This window comes from Pleurodeles waltl, chromosome 4_2 (genome assembly GCF_031143425.1).
Source record: "Pleurodeles waltl isolate 20211129_DDA chromosome 4_2, aPleWal1.hap1.20221129, whole genome shotgun sequence".
Taxonomy (NCBI): domain Eukaryota; kingdom Metazoa; phylum Chordata; class Amphibia; order Caudata; family Salamandridae; genus Pleurodeles; species Pleurodeles waltl.
Genome location: NC_090443.1, coordinates 369,432,273 through 369,453,808, shown reverse-complemented (window position 1 = coordinate 369,453,808; position 21,536 = coordinate 369,432,273). Strand labels below are relative to the sequence as shown.

The 21,536-nt window shown below is 48.0% G+C and overlaps 1 protein-coding gene across 1 annotated transcript; it reads left to right on the top strand.

Moving 5' to 3' along the window:
- Positions 1 to 18,592: 18,592 nt before the first annotated feature.
- LOC138292735 (uncharacterized) lies at positions 18,593 to 20,735 on the top strand. The gene is made up of 2 exons (XM_069231471.1): positions 18,593 to 19,861; positions 20,388 to 20,735. The coding sequence occupies exons 1-2, from the start codon at positions 18,732 to 18,734 to the stop codon at positions 20,497 to 20,499; spliced, it is 1,242 nt and encodes a 413-aa protein (XP_069087572.1). The 5' UTR covers positions 18,593 to 18,731; the 3' UTR covers positions 20,500 to 20,735.
- Positions 20,736 to 21,536: the final 801 nt, after the last annotated feature.

Sequence of the window (21,536 nt, the reverse complement as noted above, 5' to 3'; positions counted from 1 at the left end):
GTCTACTTTTCACCCTGCCAAGGCTAAAGAAGAACAAATACAAACATATAGTCGAAATAGTGTGGTCTGAATTCATGTCCTTTTACCTTATATGATCATAAGGAAATGTCTTGGATGCACACCTTGATGCACATATACTATGTCAGACATCACTAACCTTTGTCAGAAATTCCAATTTCTCATAAAATTTTGTATACAAGGGCTACCATTAGATGAGGTCCTTCGTTCAGAGTATCGTACAAAATTCTGCCAGAGACAGTCTCACCTACTACCAGCACACTTCACACTTTGCAGATGCTACATCTCACTTGAAGCCGATAAAGCAGAGTCCCGGAGGCAGACTGCTACTACAGCTTGTGTTTGCCCTTTGCAGGGAACACTGTGTACACGCCTCCGCTGATAAAGAAAACCTTTGCTGTCAACAAGGTATGCAGTGCTTCTCTTCTCCTTAAGACACACTAGACTGCAAGTTGCTCTGCCTCCATGCTCTCTTAGTGTAGTACATAGGAGTAGGCATTAGGGTGTGAGGTTTTAGATGATATTTTAATTATGTTAGAAATGTTAATTTTATTCTTGTTATTTATAATGAACATTCTGTGTAGTTGTTTTATATGTACTAAGAAACAGATTGTTCCTGTAGTAATAAATGCTTTTTACTTAAAGGTGTTCATTTTTTTTTTTGTATACTATGGCCCTCATTTGGATCTTGGCGGTATATACCACCTACCGCCGCAGCACCGGCAGCCAAAAGACCATCGCCGCGGCTACCAGCCGTCCACCATATTATGACCACAGCCGTATTTCCGACAGAAGGATGGTGGAAATCCGGCTGTGGCCATGCCGGTGGATGGCGGTAAGGAGATGCTGCTGCTAGCAGCAGCGCCACGCCAGTAGGCCGGCGCCGGCCATATTATGAGAACTAATACGGCCTGGCGGTGTTCTGCTGGGTGACACTGCTGCTGGTAGCAGGGCCTTGTCCCGTCTCCTGCCTGAGGACCCCCTGGATCCAGGTAAGTGGGTGCTCTGGCAGGGGAGGGTGGTGGGGGGTGTTGTGTGTGTGTGTATGTGTGGGTGGGTGTGTGTGTGTGTGACTGTGCGTGCGTGTATGCGGGTGGGTGTTGCGTGTTGTATGTGTGTGCATGTTTGTGGGTGTGAGTGCGTGTATGTTGAGTTGTGTGAATGCATGTCTGCGTGTGTGTATGTAAGTGTGTGTGGATGTGTGTGTGAATGGATGTATGCATGCCTGGATGAATGTTGGAATGGGTGTGTGTATGCATGTGTGCATGTGTGAAGGGAGGGAGTTTATGAAGGGGGGTCAGGAGAGGAAGGGGGTGAGGGGGAAACCTGTGGAGGGGAGGGGGACAGGGAAGACCCCTATCAGTGACAGGGAAGGAATTCCCTGTCACTGATAATGCCTGCCACCATGGTTTTCGTGGTGGTAAGGATGCCACGAAAACTATGGTGGTAGGCGGGTCATAATCCCGCAGGCGGTCAAGTGATGGCCACCGGGCTAGAGATTGAAGTCTCCAGCCCGGCGGCCGTTACCGCAGTGGCGGTCGGTGTGATACATTGGCGGTTTGGCTTCAGTCAAACCGCCAATGTCATAATATGGAGAAAAGTTCCGCCAGCCTGTTGGCAGTACTTTCCTCCAAATTACCACCGACCGCCAGGATCATAACGACCCCCTATGTGTGAGATATTGTGAATACAAACTAGGGCTGTTACTGTTACCACGATGTCCCTAAACCCTTCTTTTGGATTGTTAATAACCCAAAATCAATAACTTTATTTCAATAACACATTGATTAGAGAACTGCGAGTCTGCAATAACCTGTCTTTCACATTCATCATTGGTACGTGCCACCCTTGAGTGGAAAGCACACCTTGTAGAGCTATGGCAAATTCACAGCTTATGCAACAGTTCATCCCAGTAATATATGTGATGAGTGGGCTACTATTACACCACATGCCCTTTCCAACTCGACCAACCTGGGAGAGGGATGGAGGTCAGGAGGAAAACAGACCAAGAACTGATCCATGGAGATATGTGTGAACTTCAACATAACAGCATGTATTAGATAAACATGCAGATATCAAACAAGTGTCCCAAATGCAACAGGTGACAGGTGCAGTGCTTCAGTATACACAAGGCCAGGGGAGTTTTTTGGGGCAGGGTAGCTGGAGTAATGGGTAATGGGCAATGGGCAATACTTTTGTTACCAAGGAGGAGATGGAACAGTGGTTGACTGACTTACGGTATTAGGCAATGATGTAGCATCTGAGGGAGGGGTTTATAAGGATTTAGGATACCAAATACAAGACCACAACATAGCTTGTGAGCTTAAAAGTTGCAGTGAGAAAAAGACATAATGGAGGTAGTCCAAATCAAGCTAATGAAAGAAAATCAGGCAGGAAAGTTGGTGGATCCTTTTCCGAAGTTCAAACATCACAAACTTAATCACATCACCATCTGGCAATGTTATGAAGAAGACAAAGGGGGGAGTACAGACTGATTCACCACCTTTTGTGGCCTGAACGTATATCAGCTAATGACCACTGCAGTGAAAATAGTAAGTGTTCAGTGTCCTTCCAGCATTGACATGGTTGTTGCTTTGGTCCAGAAGTGTAAGTGCCAGCATGGGTAAAGCTGATGCAAAACAGCTGCTTCTGGTCCATTCACATGATTTTCCCTTATTGGATATTTAGTTCAAAGGTTGTATATTCATACCTAAGGCAATGGGGATTGGCTGTTTTATCACATGTTCAGCTTTTGAACACTTCAGTTAATTCCTGGAGTGGGTGATAAAAGGACAGGCAGGGTCAGAGGAAGGGCTGCACTACCTCAATTGAAGTTGTTATATTTGGATGGAAAGAGTTCAAGGGGAATGCAATCATTTTATGTGGGCCTTGAAGAGGGTAGTGGGGACATTTAGTATACTGTTATCACATTTTTGTGCACTGAATTGGATACAGTAGCCATGGTGTCATGCTTGCCAAATGACACACTGAAATGTTTAAATGCTTCTTATAAGAAGTGTGTATGTGGGGGGATGAACTGAAGAAACTGCAGCAAGTTCTTAGCCATCTGAACTTGACATGTAAGTGGTTAGCCTGGAAACGGTGTTCTTCTTACACATGGCCATAAGGGGATCATTGAAACACAACTCACGATTAGGATTAAGAAGGAGATGATGCAAGTTGATTTGATTTATGTTCCTGGACTCATGATTTGGATTAAGATGGAGACGAGGCAAGTTGATATGAGGTGTGTTCCAGTACAGCTATAACAGGTTGATTTTGGGGCTGTAGATGGCCTCAACAGTGGCGATTTTTTCTGATCCTTCATGTGCAGGCAGTTTCAATATTTATCAGAACATGCAGTGGTGAGAGGAGAAGTGACCTGAGGACTGAAAAAAAGCGCGGGCATAGCACTGCATTTTTTTTTAATTCTTTCAATTTACGTAGGCTAAGCGACTTTGGGGCAAGAAGTTGGAGAACTGAGGATGACTTTTGTTATTAACAATGAAGAAGTGGTAGCAGTAATCAACAAATGGCCGATGGGTGGAGCAGCTGATGAGTGACATAGGCCCAGATTAATCATTATATTGTGTTGCGCGTGTATCATGCATGGTGTTGCAAGGACAAAGAAATACTTGAGTCAGATTTACCAAGCAAAGCAAGGTCACCTTGTATGGCCCTGTGTTAATTGGTAAATCTGGAATGACGCAGGGCAGCGCAAGTCGCTACCTTCCATTACTCTACCCTGAGAAGGCCATCCATGGGAGGAGTGTGGGTGTACCGTAGAATCTACCCAGGGATTTTGGCACATTCCCAGATTTATCAAGACTGGTAAACCTGGGAACCTGTCAAATACCACACCGTGCCAGAGGAGCACAAGAAAGAAAAATATTGTTATGTCTCCTCTTTGTTTTCTGTTTTTAAGTGTACTGTACTTAAAAATAGGAAAACGCCTCTAAGGATTGTTTTTGTGCAGGAAGGTGCCCCTTCCTGCACAAAAACAATCCTGCTTGCAATGCAGACACCCTTGCACCATGATGGAAATGCTTCTGCATTGGTACTAGGCAGCAGATTGTACCCCAGTGCAGGCAGAGAGCAGGAAAGGAATGTGCCATATATCAGTAAATATGGCTCATTCCTGCCTTCTCCTTTCATGCCGCACATCAAGTTGTCTAGTTGAGTTGCTTGGAATATTGATAATTGTGGCCAAAGGTAAAGAGTTGTTTGTGATGGAAGGTCCAGTTTCATGCACCACACTTATCTGGCCTAGATTATGAAATTGCAGTGTCTCACTTTCAGTGGTCAAGATTCTGTTGTATGGCACCAAGAGTAGACCGACACTACCTCTCAGTACCGGAAGAGATGTGGACCTAATAGGGTGAAGGCTTACTGGTGCTATCCATTAGGAAGATATGGGGAAACAGTGGAGGAGTTTGAAAGGAACAGAGTGAGGAGAAGGGGCTAGGATGGGACAGGTATGGAAGCACAGACATCTATTGTACCTATCTTGATAGTGATACAAATTAAAAAGCAATTGTCCCGAGTGACCATAAATAGAAAGCTGTCTTGGACAGTGCTTTCTATGGGAAGTCTTCTGAGCATACAAAACAAGTGTGGGAGAATTTGAGGAAGTGTGTGCTACAGAGGAGGATATGAGTGAAAATAATGGAAGGGCCATAACAGTGGGCATATTTTGGTGGTCTTATGATTCAGGTGGAAACCATATCAAATCAAATCAAATCATAAATATTTATAAAGCGCGCTACTCACCCGTGCGGGTCTCAAGGCGCTAGGGGGAAGGGGTTACAGCTGCTCGAAGAGCCAGGTCTTGAGTAGTCTCCGGAAAGCGGAGTGGTCCTGGGTGGTCCTGAGGATGGTGGGGAGGGAGTTCCATTTCTTGGCCGCCAGGTAGGAGAAGGACCTCCCACCCACCGTGGTGCGGCGGATGCGAGGGACGGCTGCGAGAGCGAGGTTGGCGGAGCGAAGAGGACGGGTGGGAGTGTAGAAGCTGAGGCGGCGGTTGAGGAGTTCGGGTCCCTTGTTGTGGAGGGCTTAGTGTGCATGGGTGAGGAGTCGGAAGGTGATCCTTTTGTTGACGGGAAGCCAGTGCAGGTGTCTCAGGTGGGCAGAGATGTGGCTGTTGCGGGGTATGTTGAGGATGAGGCGGGCGGAGGCGTTTTGAATTCGTTGCAGACGTTTCTGGAGTTTAGCGGTGGTTCCTGCGTATAGTGTGTTGCCGTAGTCCAGGCGGCTCGTGACGAGGGTGTGGGTCACGGTCTTTCTGGTGTCGGCGGGGATCCAACGAAAGATCTTTCGGAGCATGCAGAGGGTGAGGAAGCAGGAGGATGTTATGGCGTTGACTTGTTTGGTCATGGTGAGAAGTGGGTCCAAGATGAAACCGAGGTTGCGTGTGTGGTCTGAGGGGGTCAGTGCGGTGCCAAGGGCCGTGGGCCACCAGGAGTCATCCCAGGCGGTCGGGGTGTTTCCGAGGATGAGGACTTCTGTTTTGTCTGAGTTCAGTTTCAGACGGCTGAGTTTCATCCAATCTGCGACGTTTTTCATTCCATCTTGCAGGTTGGTCTTGGCGCTGGTGGGGTCTTTGGTGAGGGAAAGTATCAGTTGAGTGTCGTCGGCGTAGGAGTTGATGATGATGCTGTGTAGTCACCTAATACACTCCCTGCCAAGTGCAAAGATAGCACTGCCAAGTAGAATCACTATGACTCCCACAATGCACAAGCCCATCCACATCAAAACCTGCAATGTGCACGTCACATCACACCTCTTGCATTTATGACTATTGCACTAGCCACAACAACAGGATGCTACGATCGAAGACCACTACATGGCAATGACAGCAATGTAATGGCACTACACAATGCCAAAGTAGCCCAAACACAGACACAGCACTGTCAGCAATCCTAAGGGCCACTAATCTAGGCATACTACCCTTAAATGGACTAATCCTGGCCTTGAAAGTAGGAAGGTATATTCCATTAACAACAGGCACAAACAGGACAAACAACCTTGCATACACATATACTCCTCTCCCATTTGGATACCATGCTGCAATGTACAGCCATTCCCACTCACATATGCTAAGCCAGAATGCACACAAGCAAACCTGTCAAGTGAAACATCACACAGGAACAGAACCCACCACCAGCTAAAGTGACCAAGCGTGATTCACAACGACCCCAAGTACACATGTCACTATCCACAAACAGTGTTAGCTGTGCTACACCTGTCAATGCCATTGCTAGAAATCAAGTTAAGCCACTGTATGCATCACACTAACAGACATCCACACATACCTCCAACATTTAACTCACTCTCACTCCATCCACAGGTACCTCTGCCACAGCCACCACGGAGAGGTTAGCAGAGACTGCCAGCCCTCCTCAGGATGAAGGCCCCAGTGAGGACAACGCCGCTGGAAGTCTGGACAGTGACGATCTATCTAGCCCATCTGGGACCCCTGGTCAGTCTACCACTCTCTGACTCACCATGCCTACATCAAACCCCCCACACCCTGTGGCAACAATATTTCAGCCAACCCTTTTTCCCCAAACCTCTGCCTCAAGGACTGTTCAGTCAATTGTGTGCCAGACAGTACAGGGACCTGAGTTCACCCCTCACACCCAAGACAATGAAGGTTCTGGTGAAACTGGGAGTGGGCACACCGTGCCAGAGGCACAGACACATGGGGGCAGGGGACGTGGGAGGAAACCTGTGGGCGGGAGGAAGGGGCAGCCAAGGAGGTCACCTGACCAGGAAACCATCTCCCAAGTCCTGGTAGCATATCAAATATCCCTGGACAGGATGGGCCAGATCATATCCATGTTGTGGGAAAACCCGAGGTTGCACAGGGAATACCACCAGGAAGTCATGCAGCAGTGGCAGGCCCACAATGCCACCATGGCCTCCATTGCAGGGACCTCACCACCATCATGAGTGCCCCCTCCTCCCACCAGCAGCCCCCTTCCACTAATCACATTACGCCTGTGTCTTCTACATCTGTGGTTGCTAGTGGAATGGAGGCCCTAACAGAGGAAGAAGCTGAATAACCCACCCACAAATGTGGACGTCCACCCAGACACCCGGCTGGAGCAGATGCCAAGACCAAACCCACTGCCAGGAAGTGACCCTCTCCTGATTACTCTCCCTTGTGTGCCACTGAGACACTCTGTTGACTGTTCAATGACATTACTCCATTTTCCTATGGCTCATTGACAATGGACCTGTGCTACCTACAGCTGTGCCACCAACTCAGAGGATTTCATCTACCATGACAACACTCATCACCTGTTTGCCACTCTACTCACAAGAAACACTATAGATCACAGCTACTGCATATGAGTCTTTATTTGTACAGATACAATTGTATGTTTACCAAACTGTCAATGTGGAATGGGCCACACTCCAACAGGCAGTGAAATGGACTGCAGAGGGAGGCATCCTCTGCAGGAGACACAGTACTACAGATATGTGCCAGGGCGAATGTAAGGAAGTCACTAGTCTTGCCACACACGGGAGTAAATCCACTTAGCCAACCTGCAAAAAGACCATGACAGAGACTACCATCAGGAAAGTAGGCATGGTGTCACACAAAGCACATTTGTAGTCCATAGTTGAGGTGCCCAGTGTAGTAGGCAACTAAACAGGCCACAACAGATATCACTTCTACATCACCAGTTGCTGTACATACATCACAAAACACTGTAGATGGCAACTCTCATGTGCAAAACACCACTCAGTGAACAGTAATTAAAGGATACTGAACATGAATGGCTCAAGCAATAGATAGGAGTGACAGAGATGCAAAGTGAGTCGCTGGAATGACGTGAGAAAAGGAGAATGCAGGACACATAGCACAATACAGGCCTGTCCATAGGAGATGTGAGTCTTGCAACCTGCATAGAGTATACATGTGAGAAGTAAGACATTTCAACTCAGCACCTTATATGTAATCACTCACCTCCCTTAACACACACATAGGGATAGGTACACATTACACCACCTCTGATATTCCAAATCAGGAGGACCATTGAAACCAAAGTATGTTGAAATACTACATATGTAAATACACAAACAACATACCTTTATGTTACTGGAAGTACTGATTGATGAGCTCAGCCCTTGACTCTGCTGCACCTTCCTCATCTGCCTCCTCATCACTTTTCACTTCTGCATCACCAGCCACTGGTTCAGCTGCCTCCTCCTCATCAGATAGTAAATGTATCTGACGTCTCAGGGCTAGATTGTGGACATGCAGCAGGCAACTATGATCTGGCATACCTTTTGGGGGTGTAGAGGAGGGCACCTCCAGATACGTGCAGGCACCTGAATCTGGCCTTCAGGAGGCCAAATGTCCTTTCTATTACATTCCTCGTCCTGACGTGGGTTTCACTGAAATGGTGTACCCCTTCAGTGGCAGGGTACCTCAATGGTGTCAACAGCCAGGGAAGGTTAGTATATCCAGAGCCACCTGTGTGCACAGAGATAGGACTTGTAACAGGATAGGTGCAGTCACAGGGAACATTGTGATGAGAGGTGCCATGACAGGGACACACATTCAAATGCTTAGGTACCAATGAGCCAAGCCCTCTCCCTCTGTAAATGTGCCATCATGTGTGGGACACTGCTGTTCTTCCGAATGTAAGAGTCATGCACAGATCCAGGAAACTTGGCTGTCACTTGGGAGAAGTACTAATCTGCCACACACACCACCTGAACAATGATGGAGTGGTAGTATTTCCGGTTCCTATACACCTGTTCATTGGCACTGAGAGGGACCAAAGCTACATGGGTGCCATCTATGGCCTCTATCACATGAGGGATGTGTTCCACATCATAGAAGTATGCCTTCACATTGGCCAAATCCCCTGGTTGGGGGAACCTGATGTAGCTGTCAAGGTGTTTAAAAAAAGCACACATTACATCCTTCAACACAAGCCTGAACATGGGCTGTGATATCCTTGCTGCCAGACCACTGTAATCTGAAAGGATCATGTAGCAAGAAAGTGTAGCACTGACAGGACTTGCATTGTGGGAGGGATGGCATAGGGATTACGTATGGCAGGCAAGAGATCTGGTTCCAACTGGGTACATAGATCCATGATGGTCTGACAATTCAGACAATAGGTCTGAATTATGTGCCTCTCCTCCAGGGTTGCAAGGTCCACTAGCGGATGGTGTACTGTTGAATATCTCAATCTCCTCATGACAGGCTACCTTGGATGACGAGGAGAGATTGTACAATGTGAAATGCACACCACACGTTAGCAGTACATATCAATATAGAACACACCTAACACTGTAGACATGCCGCACACTGCTGACACATACTATATTGGGCATGCCGAAGCAGAATGGACTCCACCCTTGATCCACATAGCTTGCCCTGTTCTATAGTTTCTTACATACATCACATGTGTCATGTTCCATATGTGGTACACTGACTTGTCCTGCACTGAGCATGTAAGTAGTCATGCAATATACCTTTATGGTGACTGGTTGAATCAGCCGACAAGTATCTGGCCGTGCTGGTCATTAGACAACCAGCCACATAAGCTCACTGTGTCATGCAAGTCACATGTATGTGCCAAACAATGATGGCACGACTAAGGCCTACTCCGCATACTGCAGAATGAGGTGTATGGCACACCTATTTTGCTGCATCAAGGCATGATATGTGCATAAAATGGCAGCCGCCTGTCTTTCAGCACTGGACAGGTGGAAGTGCCCTAAGTCTTCCGGCGTATGTCGTCATGGCATAGGTGGTTGCAACCGCCATACAACTTTTCATTGGGTAACATTGCTGCCTATGGGGGACTGGGGCCAATGGCGATCACCGCCGGTGGTGACGGTGCTGTACGCAGCGGCCATGACTGCCATTTTCTGCCGCCTTGCTCACTTGACTCCTGACACTCTAGCAAGCAACACCTCCACTAGCTGAGCTACTGTGTAATGTCTCTGGGAGCCATCATGCCACGTCCTGCCGGTGATAGGGCCCCTGCCTTCATCCAGGAATTGCCCGAGAAGCTTGTAGAAGAGGTCCTACCCTTGTATGGACAGCTGTATGGGACACCAGAGGAGCAGGTGAGTCCAATGCCATAGTCATGTGTGATACAGGTGTGTGTGATGGTGAATGGCGTACGTGTACCGGTTTGGGAGTACATACATGTGGGGGGCATGGAGTTTAGGCGTGTGAACCGTGAGGTGGGTATGTGTTGGCATTTGAAGGGTATGCTGTTAATAGTCTACTGCTGTTGGTATGGTGCCAGTGTAAATGACTTTCTCCTTCTGTTTGTGTCACCCATGAAGGTCAATGCCCATCAGAAGAAGGGGATATGTATGCTGTGCCATCACCAAGCAACCTGGGGGTCCATGCCCGGCGGAGGATCCATTGTCGCAAGAGGTGGGAGGGCCTGAGACGCTAGGCACAGAAGACTGTGGAGGCCCATCTGGCAATGTCCTCCCAACGAGTGAGGGGTGCCCGTCGGACCCGGACCCCCCAATGGCCTGAATTTTGGTGGTGGCCTACCCTGAGGTGGATGGGCATTTGAGGACAGCACTGGAGCCCCACAGGGTGAGTACTGACTGTATCCTGGGACTTGTCTGTCCTTAAGTGGGATCGGGTGCCTCAATGCAGGCAAAGTGCCATTGTAGTTAATGCTGCTTGTGCATCAACATTTGGAAATTGCCAATAGGCACCCTGGCAGAGTATATTTTAGAGATGTGTCCCCATGCTTTACTCTCGGTGTATTTACATCTTCCAGTACCAGACCTCTCCAAATCTGTAATCTGACGATGCACTAATGACATAGGCACATGTGTGACTCCATCCTGACCATACGATGGATGTGAGTGTCAGTAGCACCCTAAGCATTGTGTATGTTCAGCACCTTCCCACTGCATTAATGGCTCTGAGGTGTCAGTCCACTGCCATCTGTATGGGCAACCTGTATATGGGACTGTGTGACTCTCCTTTCATCACTGGGGCCATGTAAATAATGTACTGTGTGTGGTATAGACAGATTGTGGGTCTGGCATTACAGTTCCACCACAGAACTAGCCTTCATGGGACAGGAGTACTGGCCTGAGAACTGAATAGGCATATATAGGTGATCTGCTCACTGTAGGGTATGTGTGGGTAGGCAATCTGGAATACTGATACATTTAGATTTGATGAGGTCTTATTGCACAGATGTTGCATTCCTAGGACTAATATTTATCGGGATGTGGCCTTCCAATCTATGGTTTGTTACTGGTGGTGGTAAGTGCCCTGGGAGATCCCTGATGTGTCACCGTGGTGTTTACATGGCATGTATTACATTGCCCTAGCTTGTCCTCTGCTGCATTGCTTGACTGACTGTGTACATCATGTTGCGATAGATAGTTGGGGGCACTTCAGATGGCCTATGACTCTTACAGCTTGGCTTGGCTAAATCGAAATTGTCCTCCTAGATGACATCACTATTCTGAGTGGCCAGCGATGTGTAAGGACAGGTAGGTGGTGTGTGCTCAGTGAGTGGAGTTGTCTTCACTGTAATGGACATTTTACAGAGGACACAGACTAATCAGGTGTTCTCACTGTAGAATCTGCAGTGTATTGTTGTGTCAGCTGCACATTCAATGGGTGATAGGGGAATGGAGAGGTAAGATGTGTATTCAGGCTTACTATTGACAGTGCAACCAGGGCATGCTGTGCCAGCTTAAGAGAGCATTGGTTGGCATCTTGGGGATGAGTCTAGTAGTGCAGTCCTACATACTTATTGGTGTAGGTGTGAGGGTTGGCTGACAGGTGTGGGTAGTAGTGACATGTCATGACATGATGTAGGTGATGTGTCTTTGCAAATGAGATTGCCTAGCCATGATAATTATTATGACAAATATACATGTTCAGCTGTGTCAGCGGGAGGTGTATGTTAACCATTTTGCCCCCTATCTCTTTCTCTCTCTCTCCCTCCCTCTCTTTCTCTCTCTCATTGTGTGCATCATCGTAATCTGGAGAAGGAGCAGGGGCACAGGTGGGAGGGAAGCAGCAGCCCAGGGGACCCAGGAAGGTGGCACCACTGACAGCGAGGGACTCAGTGGGACGGAGGGTGAAGTGAGTGCCACGGGGAGACCTGATCCAACACCTCATCTTCGGAATCCTCCTCCAGTGGACACTCCCTGGCAGTGGAGGACCCATCTGGGACCACCCCAGCACCATCTTTGCCCACCACCCCCCTTACTAGCTGCCCCTCTGTAGCTCCCAACCCAGTTGCCCGTGCCCACTCACCCAGGAGGGTGGGTCTCTCTTTCGCTGCAGGCACCTCTGCCCCAGTCAGCCCTGCTGCCCTCGGTGAGGAGGCTATTGACCTCCTGAGGCCCATCTCTGTGGGTCAGACAACCATCGTGAATGCCATCCAGGGAAAGGCAGCTCAGGTACAACAGAGCAATGCATTCCTGGAGGGCATTCACGGTGCCATGGCTGTCCTCCAGAGACCCTTTCAGGCTCTGGCCTCCACTCTGATGGAAGCCAGTGTCCCTTTGTCTACCGTCCCCCCTCCAACTACCTCTTCCCAAACCCAAACCCAAACCCCTCTCGCCATCCCCATCCATAGCACACGTACACACAAGCATGCATCCATCTCAACAGACAAGGGTAGCTCAGACAAACACAAGCACCACAAGATCCACCACAGCCATGCACACAAGCAACAGCCACCTGCAGACACACCAACATCCACTCCTTGCACTGACTCCCCTGTGTCCCCCTTTCTCAGAGACACTACACCAGACACACCTACAGCCACCACACCAGATCCAGTCACCAGTACCATCTTACCCACAGTCAGCACATTATCAGACCCACAGGCATCCACCCCAGTCACCACAACCGCACCCAACACACCACCGACACCCTCACATGCAGCACAAGTACCATAGCTGCAGACACCACCCAAAGAAGATAGTCACCCATCCACCATGGCATCTCCCAGCACCTCCTCCCCTCCTCCCAAAACACCTGTACACCTACATTCACCCACCCAACATATACCCCGCACCCAGAGGCATTCCACGCACGCACCTGCACCCAAGACATCCACACCTACACATCTGACAACCACTCCCTCTCCCTCCACTCCCAAACCCTTTTGCCATGACCACCCCAGCTTGTGTAAAAAGATGTTACTCTCAGAGTTTTCCCTGTTTCCTACCCCTCTCCCACCCTGTGAGACCCCGAACTGCTCTGTGTCCCTCCCCAAGTCTAGCCCTTCCACCTCCAAGTCCTTCCCTATCCCCCCGGGTAGTGCCCATGCCCCTCCCTCAACAAGAAGTCTACCCCTCCCAAGCCCAGGCCCAAGGACCCCCCTCCCAAGCCTAAGCTCAAAGACCCCCCCACCCAAGTTTAAGCCAAGCCCAGAACCCCCTCCTCCCAATTCCAAGCCCTAACCCCTCCCTCCAATCCCTGAGGTGCCTATCTGTCCCCTTGATGCCCCTACCCTGTGGAGGTCCTTTTTCTGTCAGGGGTCAAGAAGGGGCAGTGGTAGGTGCCATTTGTGCCTTGAGCACCTGTGAGTTTTGGACTGGGCAATGGCCTTATGTATTATGTACATAGGCCCTCATTCTGACCTTGGCGGTCTTTTCGCAAGACCGCCGAGTTACCGCCGCGGTGAAGACCGCCGACCGCGGCGGTGTGCCGCTGTGCGCATTCTGACCGCTGGGAGCGTTCCGCCGGAAAACCGCCAGCAGCCACACTGGCGGTCGGCGGGAAAGTGGAGACTGGTCAACCTCCACCGCCACGCCAGCAGAACACCGCCCACAGAATTACGACCCACATATCTGTGTGGCGGTCTTCTGTTGGCGGTCTTCTGTTGGCGGTCACGTCCCTATGGCTCCCGTCGCCTCCCGGAGGACCAACGCACAAGGTAAGTTGATCGTCCGTGAGGGGAGGGGGTGGGGGGGTGTTGTGTGATGTGGGCGTGCATGGGGGTGTGCGTGTGAGTGTGTAGAGGGGGTGTGTGAGTGCGTGTATGCGGGCGGGGGGTGCTGCTGTGTCTATGGGTAATGTGTGCTGTTCGGCGGGTGCGCATGTCGGCATGTATGTGTGCGGGTATGTGTCCCCGTTGTGTATGTGTGTGTAGGGGGGGTGTATATGTGCATGTTGGGGGTGTGTGCATGTCGGGGTACATGTATGTGCATGTCGGGGTGGGGGTGGGGAGGGGGTTCGTACCACCTCTGGGGGGTGGCAGGGGGGTGGAGGGTGTGGGGGGAGGACTCGGGTGGGTAGTGGGGGGTGGGGGAGACCCCTATCAGTGCCAGGGAAGGAATTCCCTGGCCCCGATAGTGCTTACCGCCATGGTTCGCACGGCGGTTCCCGCTCGCAAGAAACCGCGGCGGTAGGCAGGGTCATAATACCCTTGGCGGTCTTGGGACGACCGCCGGGCCGGAGTGCGCAAACTCCAGCCCCGCGGTCATGACCGCCGCGGCGGTCGGAGTGGAGAAGTAGCGGTCGGTCGCGGCGGGGACCGCCGCGGTCAGAATGCCATTTTTAATACCGCCGGTCTGTTCGCGGTCCGACCGCCGTCTCTCCGCCGACCGCCAGGGTCAGAATGAGGGCCATAGTTCCTTATTTATTTGATGGCATTTTAATACATCTGGCCCAACCTGCTGCTTACTTTGATGGTAACATACTTGTCCTGCCTTTCTTTCTACATGGGTGTTTAGTGTTTCTGGGCCTTGGTTTGTGTGTGTGAGAGACTTGTGTGTGTGTGTTGGTTGTCCTGGCTGTTGTGCCTGACCTGCATGTGTGTGTGTGCGTGTGTGTGTGTGGACCTGCCATTGGTCGCACTGTAATTGCTGTGTTTTGTGTGTTGGATGAGTTTGTATTTGTACCATGCATGTGTGTAGCCAAATTGTGTATAGTTTGTGTTGGCATATGTAATGACCCCGTGCACCCACTCACAGCCCCAGTCTCACCCTCACCCACCCACTCACAGACCCACTCAGATATTTACGCATCCACTTACAGACCCACTCAGACTCTCCCACACCCACTAAAACACTGATGTATGCATTCTCATACCCAGACAGACCTTCTCACAACCACTCTCACTCCAAGATACAACATCTCACAACTATTCTCACACCCATAGAGGCCGCGGTCAACTCGCACAGCGTACACCCAAAGGGATGTGTACAGCATGGGGTTGGGTTGTTAGGGAGGTTGGCTGCAGGGTCAGCCTGCAGGCCAGGTCTTGCGGGAAACCTCCCCTGCGCATGGGTGAAGGCCGTGCAAGGTTGGGTGCTTACACGGGTTTGGCCTTTGGCCCTACGCGGCGGTGGTTGGATTAACATATAGGCCCTCATTACGACTTCGGCGGTCTTTTTCAAAGACTGCCGAAGCCGCGGGCGCCAGCATACCGCCAGTGCTGGCGGTATGACTGGCGCCCTTTATGACATTTCCGCTGGGCCGCGGACGGAAACAGCGTTTCCGCCTGCTGGCCCACCGGAAAACTCACCACAAGATTGAAGCCAGCTCATAATCAAGCTGGAGGCAATGTTGAGGTGCGTTGAGTGCAGCAGCACCCGTCGCGCATTCCACTGCCCGTAATTCGGGCAATGGAATGCGTGATAGAGCTGTGATTGGGGGCCCTGCAGTGCCCATGCCAAGTGCATGGGCACTACAGGGGCCCTCAGGGTCCCCCCGAGTCTCCCATACTGCCAGCCTTTCCATGGCAAATTTTACCTCCATGGACAGGCTGGCGGATGGGGACTCGTAATCCCCAGGACCGCGGATTACAACCGCCAGGACCGCCAGGCTGCAGGCTGGCGGCAGCCTGGTGGTATCGGCGGTATCACCGTCACGGCTCCGACAAGGACATAATGTGGCGGTAAGTAACACCAGCCTGTTGGCGGTACTCTCGCCACATTATTGCCTCCCGCCGGGGTCATAATGACCCCCATAGTAATGAAAATGACTATATGTTAAAAAAAACATAGAAATTCACTGAAAAAAAACAAAGGTTATAGTTAGGAAATAGAATAAAAAAACATACAAAACCATAGAAATTCACCATTTATAGTTATAGTTACCTCAAGTAACTATAACTCGTGCTGTAAGGTAACTATAACTTGTGAACTCGCCATGCAGTGCTAATTACCCCCACAAATTACGGCACTCATTAAATCTAATATCAATATAAACATTGCAGTAACATTTTTTACGGAAAAACTGTGCATAGTGGGTGTGCAAGTTATAGTTATCTTAGGGCACGACTTATAGTTGCTTGAGGTAACTGGTGAATTTCTATGGTTTGGTACAGTTAAATTCTGAGCCTGACTATAACGTCCCTGTAACCATTGTTTTTTTAAGTGAATTTCTATGTTTTTTAAATTCTATTTCCTAACTATAAGGCCCCTGTAACCTTTGTTTTTTTTCAGTGAATACATATATGTATGTATATATATATATATATATATATATATATTTAGAGAGAGAGAGAAACAGAGGGCCATATTTATACTTTTTGACGCAAAACTGCGCTAACGCAGTTTTGCGTCAAAAAAATTAGCGCCGGCTAAAGCCATTCTGAAGCGCCATGCGGGCGGCGTATTTATTCAATGACGTTAGCCGGCGTTAGCCGCCGGCGCTGCCTGGTGTGCGTGAAAAAAAACAACGTACACCAGGCAGCGCCGGCGTAGGGGGATATGGAGCTTGGGCGCCAAAAAATGGGGCAAGTCAGGCTGAGGGAAATTTTTCGCCTCAACCCAATTTGCGCCATTTTGTTCGACTCCCAACCCCCATTGAAATGACTCCTGTTTTAGCAAAGACAGGAGTCATGCCCCCTTGCCCAATGGCCATGCCCAGGGGACTTCTGTCCCCTGGGCATGGTCATTGGGCATAGTGGCATGTAGGGGGGCACAAATCAGGCCCCCCTATGCCACAAAAAAATAAAACTTACCTGAACTTACCTTAATGTCCCTGGGATGGGTCCCTCCAGCCTTGGGTGTCCTCCTGGGGTGGGCAAGGGTGGCAGGGGGTGTCCCTGGGGGCTTGGGAGGGCACCTCTGGGCTCCTTCCGAGCCCACAGGTCCCTTAACGCCTGCCCTGACCAGGCGCTAAAAAACGGCGCAAAAGCGGCCGGACGTCATTTTTTTTGACCCGCCCACTCCCGGGCGTGAATTTTGCCCGGGAGTGTAAATACGGCGCACATGCCTCGGAGTCAATTTTTTAGACGGGAACGCCTACCTTGCATATCATTAACTCAAAGTAGGTGTCTGTCCTGCTATTTGATGGAGTTTTGTTTTGACCAATGACTTTGTGTTTCACCACTGCGCATATTAGTTGCTCAATGTTCACCAGTAGCACATGGTGTTTTGTTCAGTTTAGCCGCCTATGGGCTTTGACATTGCATTAGTCATTAAATTCTGTATTGTGCCTATTGGCTTTGACATGGCATTAGCCATTGCTTTCTGTATTCAGTTTAGCCGCCTATGGGCTTTGACATTGCATTAGCCATTACATTCTGTATTCTGCCTATTGGCTTTGACAGGCTGTATCCAGTCTAGCCGCCTATTGGCTTTGACATTGCATGCCTATTGACTTTGACATGATGTATTCAATTTAGCTGCCTATTGACTTTGACATGCTATTAGATATTCTGCCTATTGGCTTTGACATGATATCATATATTACATTTTGTATTCAGCTTAACTGCCTATTGGCTTTGACATGATATTATACATTACACTTTGTATTCAGCTCCGCTGCCTTTTGGCTTTGACATGATATTAGACATTGTATTTTGTATTCAGCTTAGATGCCTATTGGCTTTGACATGACACTAGACATTGCATTTGATATTTAGGTTAGCTGCCTATTGCCTTTAACATGACATTGCATTTGATATTTAGGTTAGCTGCCCATTGCCTTTAACGTGGAGTTCTGTATTTTTCCAAGCTGTGTTTTTGCACCAGAGAACCAAGATGTTTTGCTCTCACAGTAGACTAGACCTGATAAGAGAGAGTACATGGGCGTCGTTTCTCTTCCCTTGAGCTTGGGAACAGGAGTAGTCTTGGAGACCTGGCCAGTCTCCAAAAGGCTTGCTCAGTTTCCCAGGTCTGAGAGGAGGGGGCACACCTTTGTAACGAATGTAACAGGCTGCAGAGAGTCAGATTCGAATCTGCCGGACCTCGTGCTGGAGCTTGGCGCCAGTTGCCAGCATCCCGTGTGGGTAGATGACACTCTTTCTCGCGGCTGACAGGGGTCTCAGCTTGCAGACCTTAGAAAGATGTAGCTGTAAATAGTTCCTACACGGTGAAGTATTTGTTTTGCTTTGCATTCAATATCTTATAAATATAACCTGCTGTGTATATTGCAAACTGATATATTTTGTTTGATTAACGCGGACTTGAAAGCTACTAATTCGTCATTCATTCATAAACATTGTGGTTGGGGAAGAATAAAATAACAATAAAAGTCTTCTTTGACCTCAGAAGTGCATTTCTGTTGTGTTATGTTAGTGCTTAGAAACTAAATAAGAGGAAAGCACTACAATTGGTACCTGGAGTCGTGGGGTCGGTCATTAAGAGGTGATTAAGAAGGGGTTTGACGAGTTAGTAGATTTCTAAGTGCACACTTTAGAAAGTGTAATTGTTTTTTGTTGTTTGGAGAATTACAGAAATTGTTTTCTGTTTGGAGAATCACAGTAGCACGGCAGACCATGTCTGAGAATACATGTGTTGATGAACTGCCTGATGGTGCTAAGAAAAACTGTGAATTGTTTTCTGTTTGGGGAATTACAGAAGAAAATGCATGTGTAGCTAAAATGCCTGATGTTGTTTTGAGAAATAATTCCCGTTGTATATATGTAGAAAACGTGTGTTTTGGAAGTAATGATGACAGAAAGGTCTGGATACCTTTATCTGCTTACAGAGAAATGCAGGAGAAATGTAGGAAGTTGGAACATGAAAATAGGAATTTACGTGAGCAAATTAGCCCGACTGAAAGTTATAAAACTGCTGTTTTTGAAGAATCTTTCTTGTCCCATTCCAGTAATGAGGGGGTTAAGACAGCTCCGAGCTGCACTGAGTTTCCGTGTGAGCCAAGGTTTTTGGCAGCCAAAATGCATTCCTTAACTGATAACACGGACGAGAATGTGATTTACAAGTTACCGTTGCAAAATGCACAAGTAAAACAAAGGATTTTAGAGCAAGACACCCCGAGTTTCATTAGTTTGTTTGATTTTTGGAAAAAGAATAGCCCTCATTTGAGAGAAATCCTAACACTTTTGTACATGGTCACTGTGAAAAATAATATGCAGCTGCGCGCTTGTGATTTGGCAAATGAAATAATGCAGACTTTAGGTTTCTGCGCAGTGCAAGAAGGAAATACTTATGTACATTTAAATCATGAACAAGGGAAGAAAATAGTGCCCCTAGCTAGAATCATACAATGGATCTGGTACTTGCAAGACAGGGCTAGAGTACCACAGATAAAAGAATTACCAATGAAGTTGTGTGCACCATTTGAATTCGTGTCCACTGAAGATAAAAAGCATGTTTGTTTTACTAATGATTCATTGACTGAAATGTTGTTTTCTGGCACCGTAGAAGGAACAGCGTTGTATAATGTGTGTCAGATTTTAAAGCAAGAGCTACGTGAGATGTGTAATTTTTACGCTGATTTTTGGTTCTTTGATAATGTTTTAGCCACATGGCTTGTACCTAACTGGTTCAATTACCTTGCAGATGTTAATGAGAAAAATGCAGAGAGAGAAGTGTTCACCCAGAATTCTGCCTTAGTGGGGATGGCTATGTGGGTGCCCCAGAAATGTGAAAAGGCCACTTACAGGTGGGCAGAGATGAGAGAGATGCACATTCCCCTAGATTTGATAAAAACTGTGCAGCACGCACAAAAGCAATCTGTCATGCAAGCAGTCACAGAGCAGTTGGGGAGAGGAAAGTTGCCAGAACAGAAATGGCAAATTGATCAGGTTTTAGGGAGAGTGATTGCTGCAAATTACCAAGGAAAAATCGAAATTATGCTGATACCTAGAAAAGAATCTGATTCATTCATACAAATTGGAGACAGAATGGCCCAATTTGGCAAAAATGCAGTGAATGGAGGTTTGGTAAAGAAGGAGTCTGCCCCAGCCCTTCTGACAGTGCAAGAAAAGGGAAGCTGTGGTGCAGCAGATAAAAACCTCAGTGCTGATGTGTGGGCTGACGCCCCAAGTGACCCTCCAGAACCTGCAGAGAATATAACAAAGGGCCCCAAAAACGTCCTGCTGATTATAAAACAGGGAAAGAAAGAGGAAGGGTGCAGTTTAAATGAAAAATGTTATTTGCAAGAAAAGTCATACTTGTTTCTTTTGCAGATCCGACCACGTTTCGCCACTGTCCCTGAGTGCGCTGTGTGGTCCCCCTTCCGGTGTGTGCGTGTGGGGTCGGGGAAGGGACCGAATCCCCAACCTGAACCTGGCTGAGTAAAGTGCCAGCACCATGGATCCATTTTGCGCAAACTGCGCCTTCAGTTCAAGTTCAACTTGTTTGCTGTGTTTTTTTTGTTTTTTTTCCCCTCTCGTATGGAACTCTGACTTTTGCTTACCTTCCAGAAAACCTTTCAGGTGGACCGTGCACCTTTACATGAGCAGAACTCATGCCACATCAAATTGCTAACACTGTTGAATTAGAGACTCATTCAGAAAAAAAAAAAAAAAAAATTGCCCAGTCTTTTTCTATGTAGATGTATCTGATGTGAAAGGTTATGAGATCAATGTGTTAATTCACTTCTATTGCTTTACAGGGATTGCTTTGATCATTGAAATTTGATTTGCTGATAATGTTTTTTTTGTTTGTTTGAAATATGAGATATGTGAAACAAAAATTCATTGGTCAAAGGGCGGAATGTCCTGCTATTTGATGGAGTTTTGTTTTGACCAATGACTTTGTGTTTCACCACTGCGCATATTAGTTGCTCAATGTTCACCAGTAGCACATGGTATGTTTTGTTCAGTTTAGCCGCCTATGGGCTTTGACATTGCATTAGTCATTACATTCTGTATTGTGCCTATTGGCTTTGACATGGCATTAGCCATTGCTTTCTGTATTCAGTTTAGCCGCCTATGGGCTTTGACATTGCATTAGCCATTACATTCTGTATTCTGCCTATTGGCTTTGACAGGCTGTATCCAGTCTAGCCGCCTATTGGCTTTGACATTGCATGCCTATTGACTTTGACATGATGTATTCAATTTAGCTGCCTATTGACTTTGACATGCTATTAGATATTCTGCCTATTGGCTTTGACATGATATCATATATTACATTTTGTATTCAGCTTAACTGCCTATTGGCTTTGACATGATATTATACATTACACTTTGTATTCAGCTCCACTGCCTTTTGGCTTTGACATGATATTAGACATTGTATTTTGTATTCAGCTTAGATGCCTATTGGCTTTGACATGACACTAGACATTGCATTTGATATTTAGGTTAGCTGCCTATTGCCTTTAACATGAC

Coding starts and splice junctions, on each gene's coding strand:
- LOC138292735 (XM_069231471.1), top strand. CDS start 18,732: ATGTCTGAGAATACATGTGTTGATGAACTGCCTGATGGTGCTAAGAAA. Junction 19,862..20,387: donor TGTGAAAAGGCCACTTACAG/GTGGGCAGAGAT, acceptor TTTCTTTTGCAG/ATCCGACCACGTTTCGCCAC.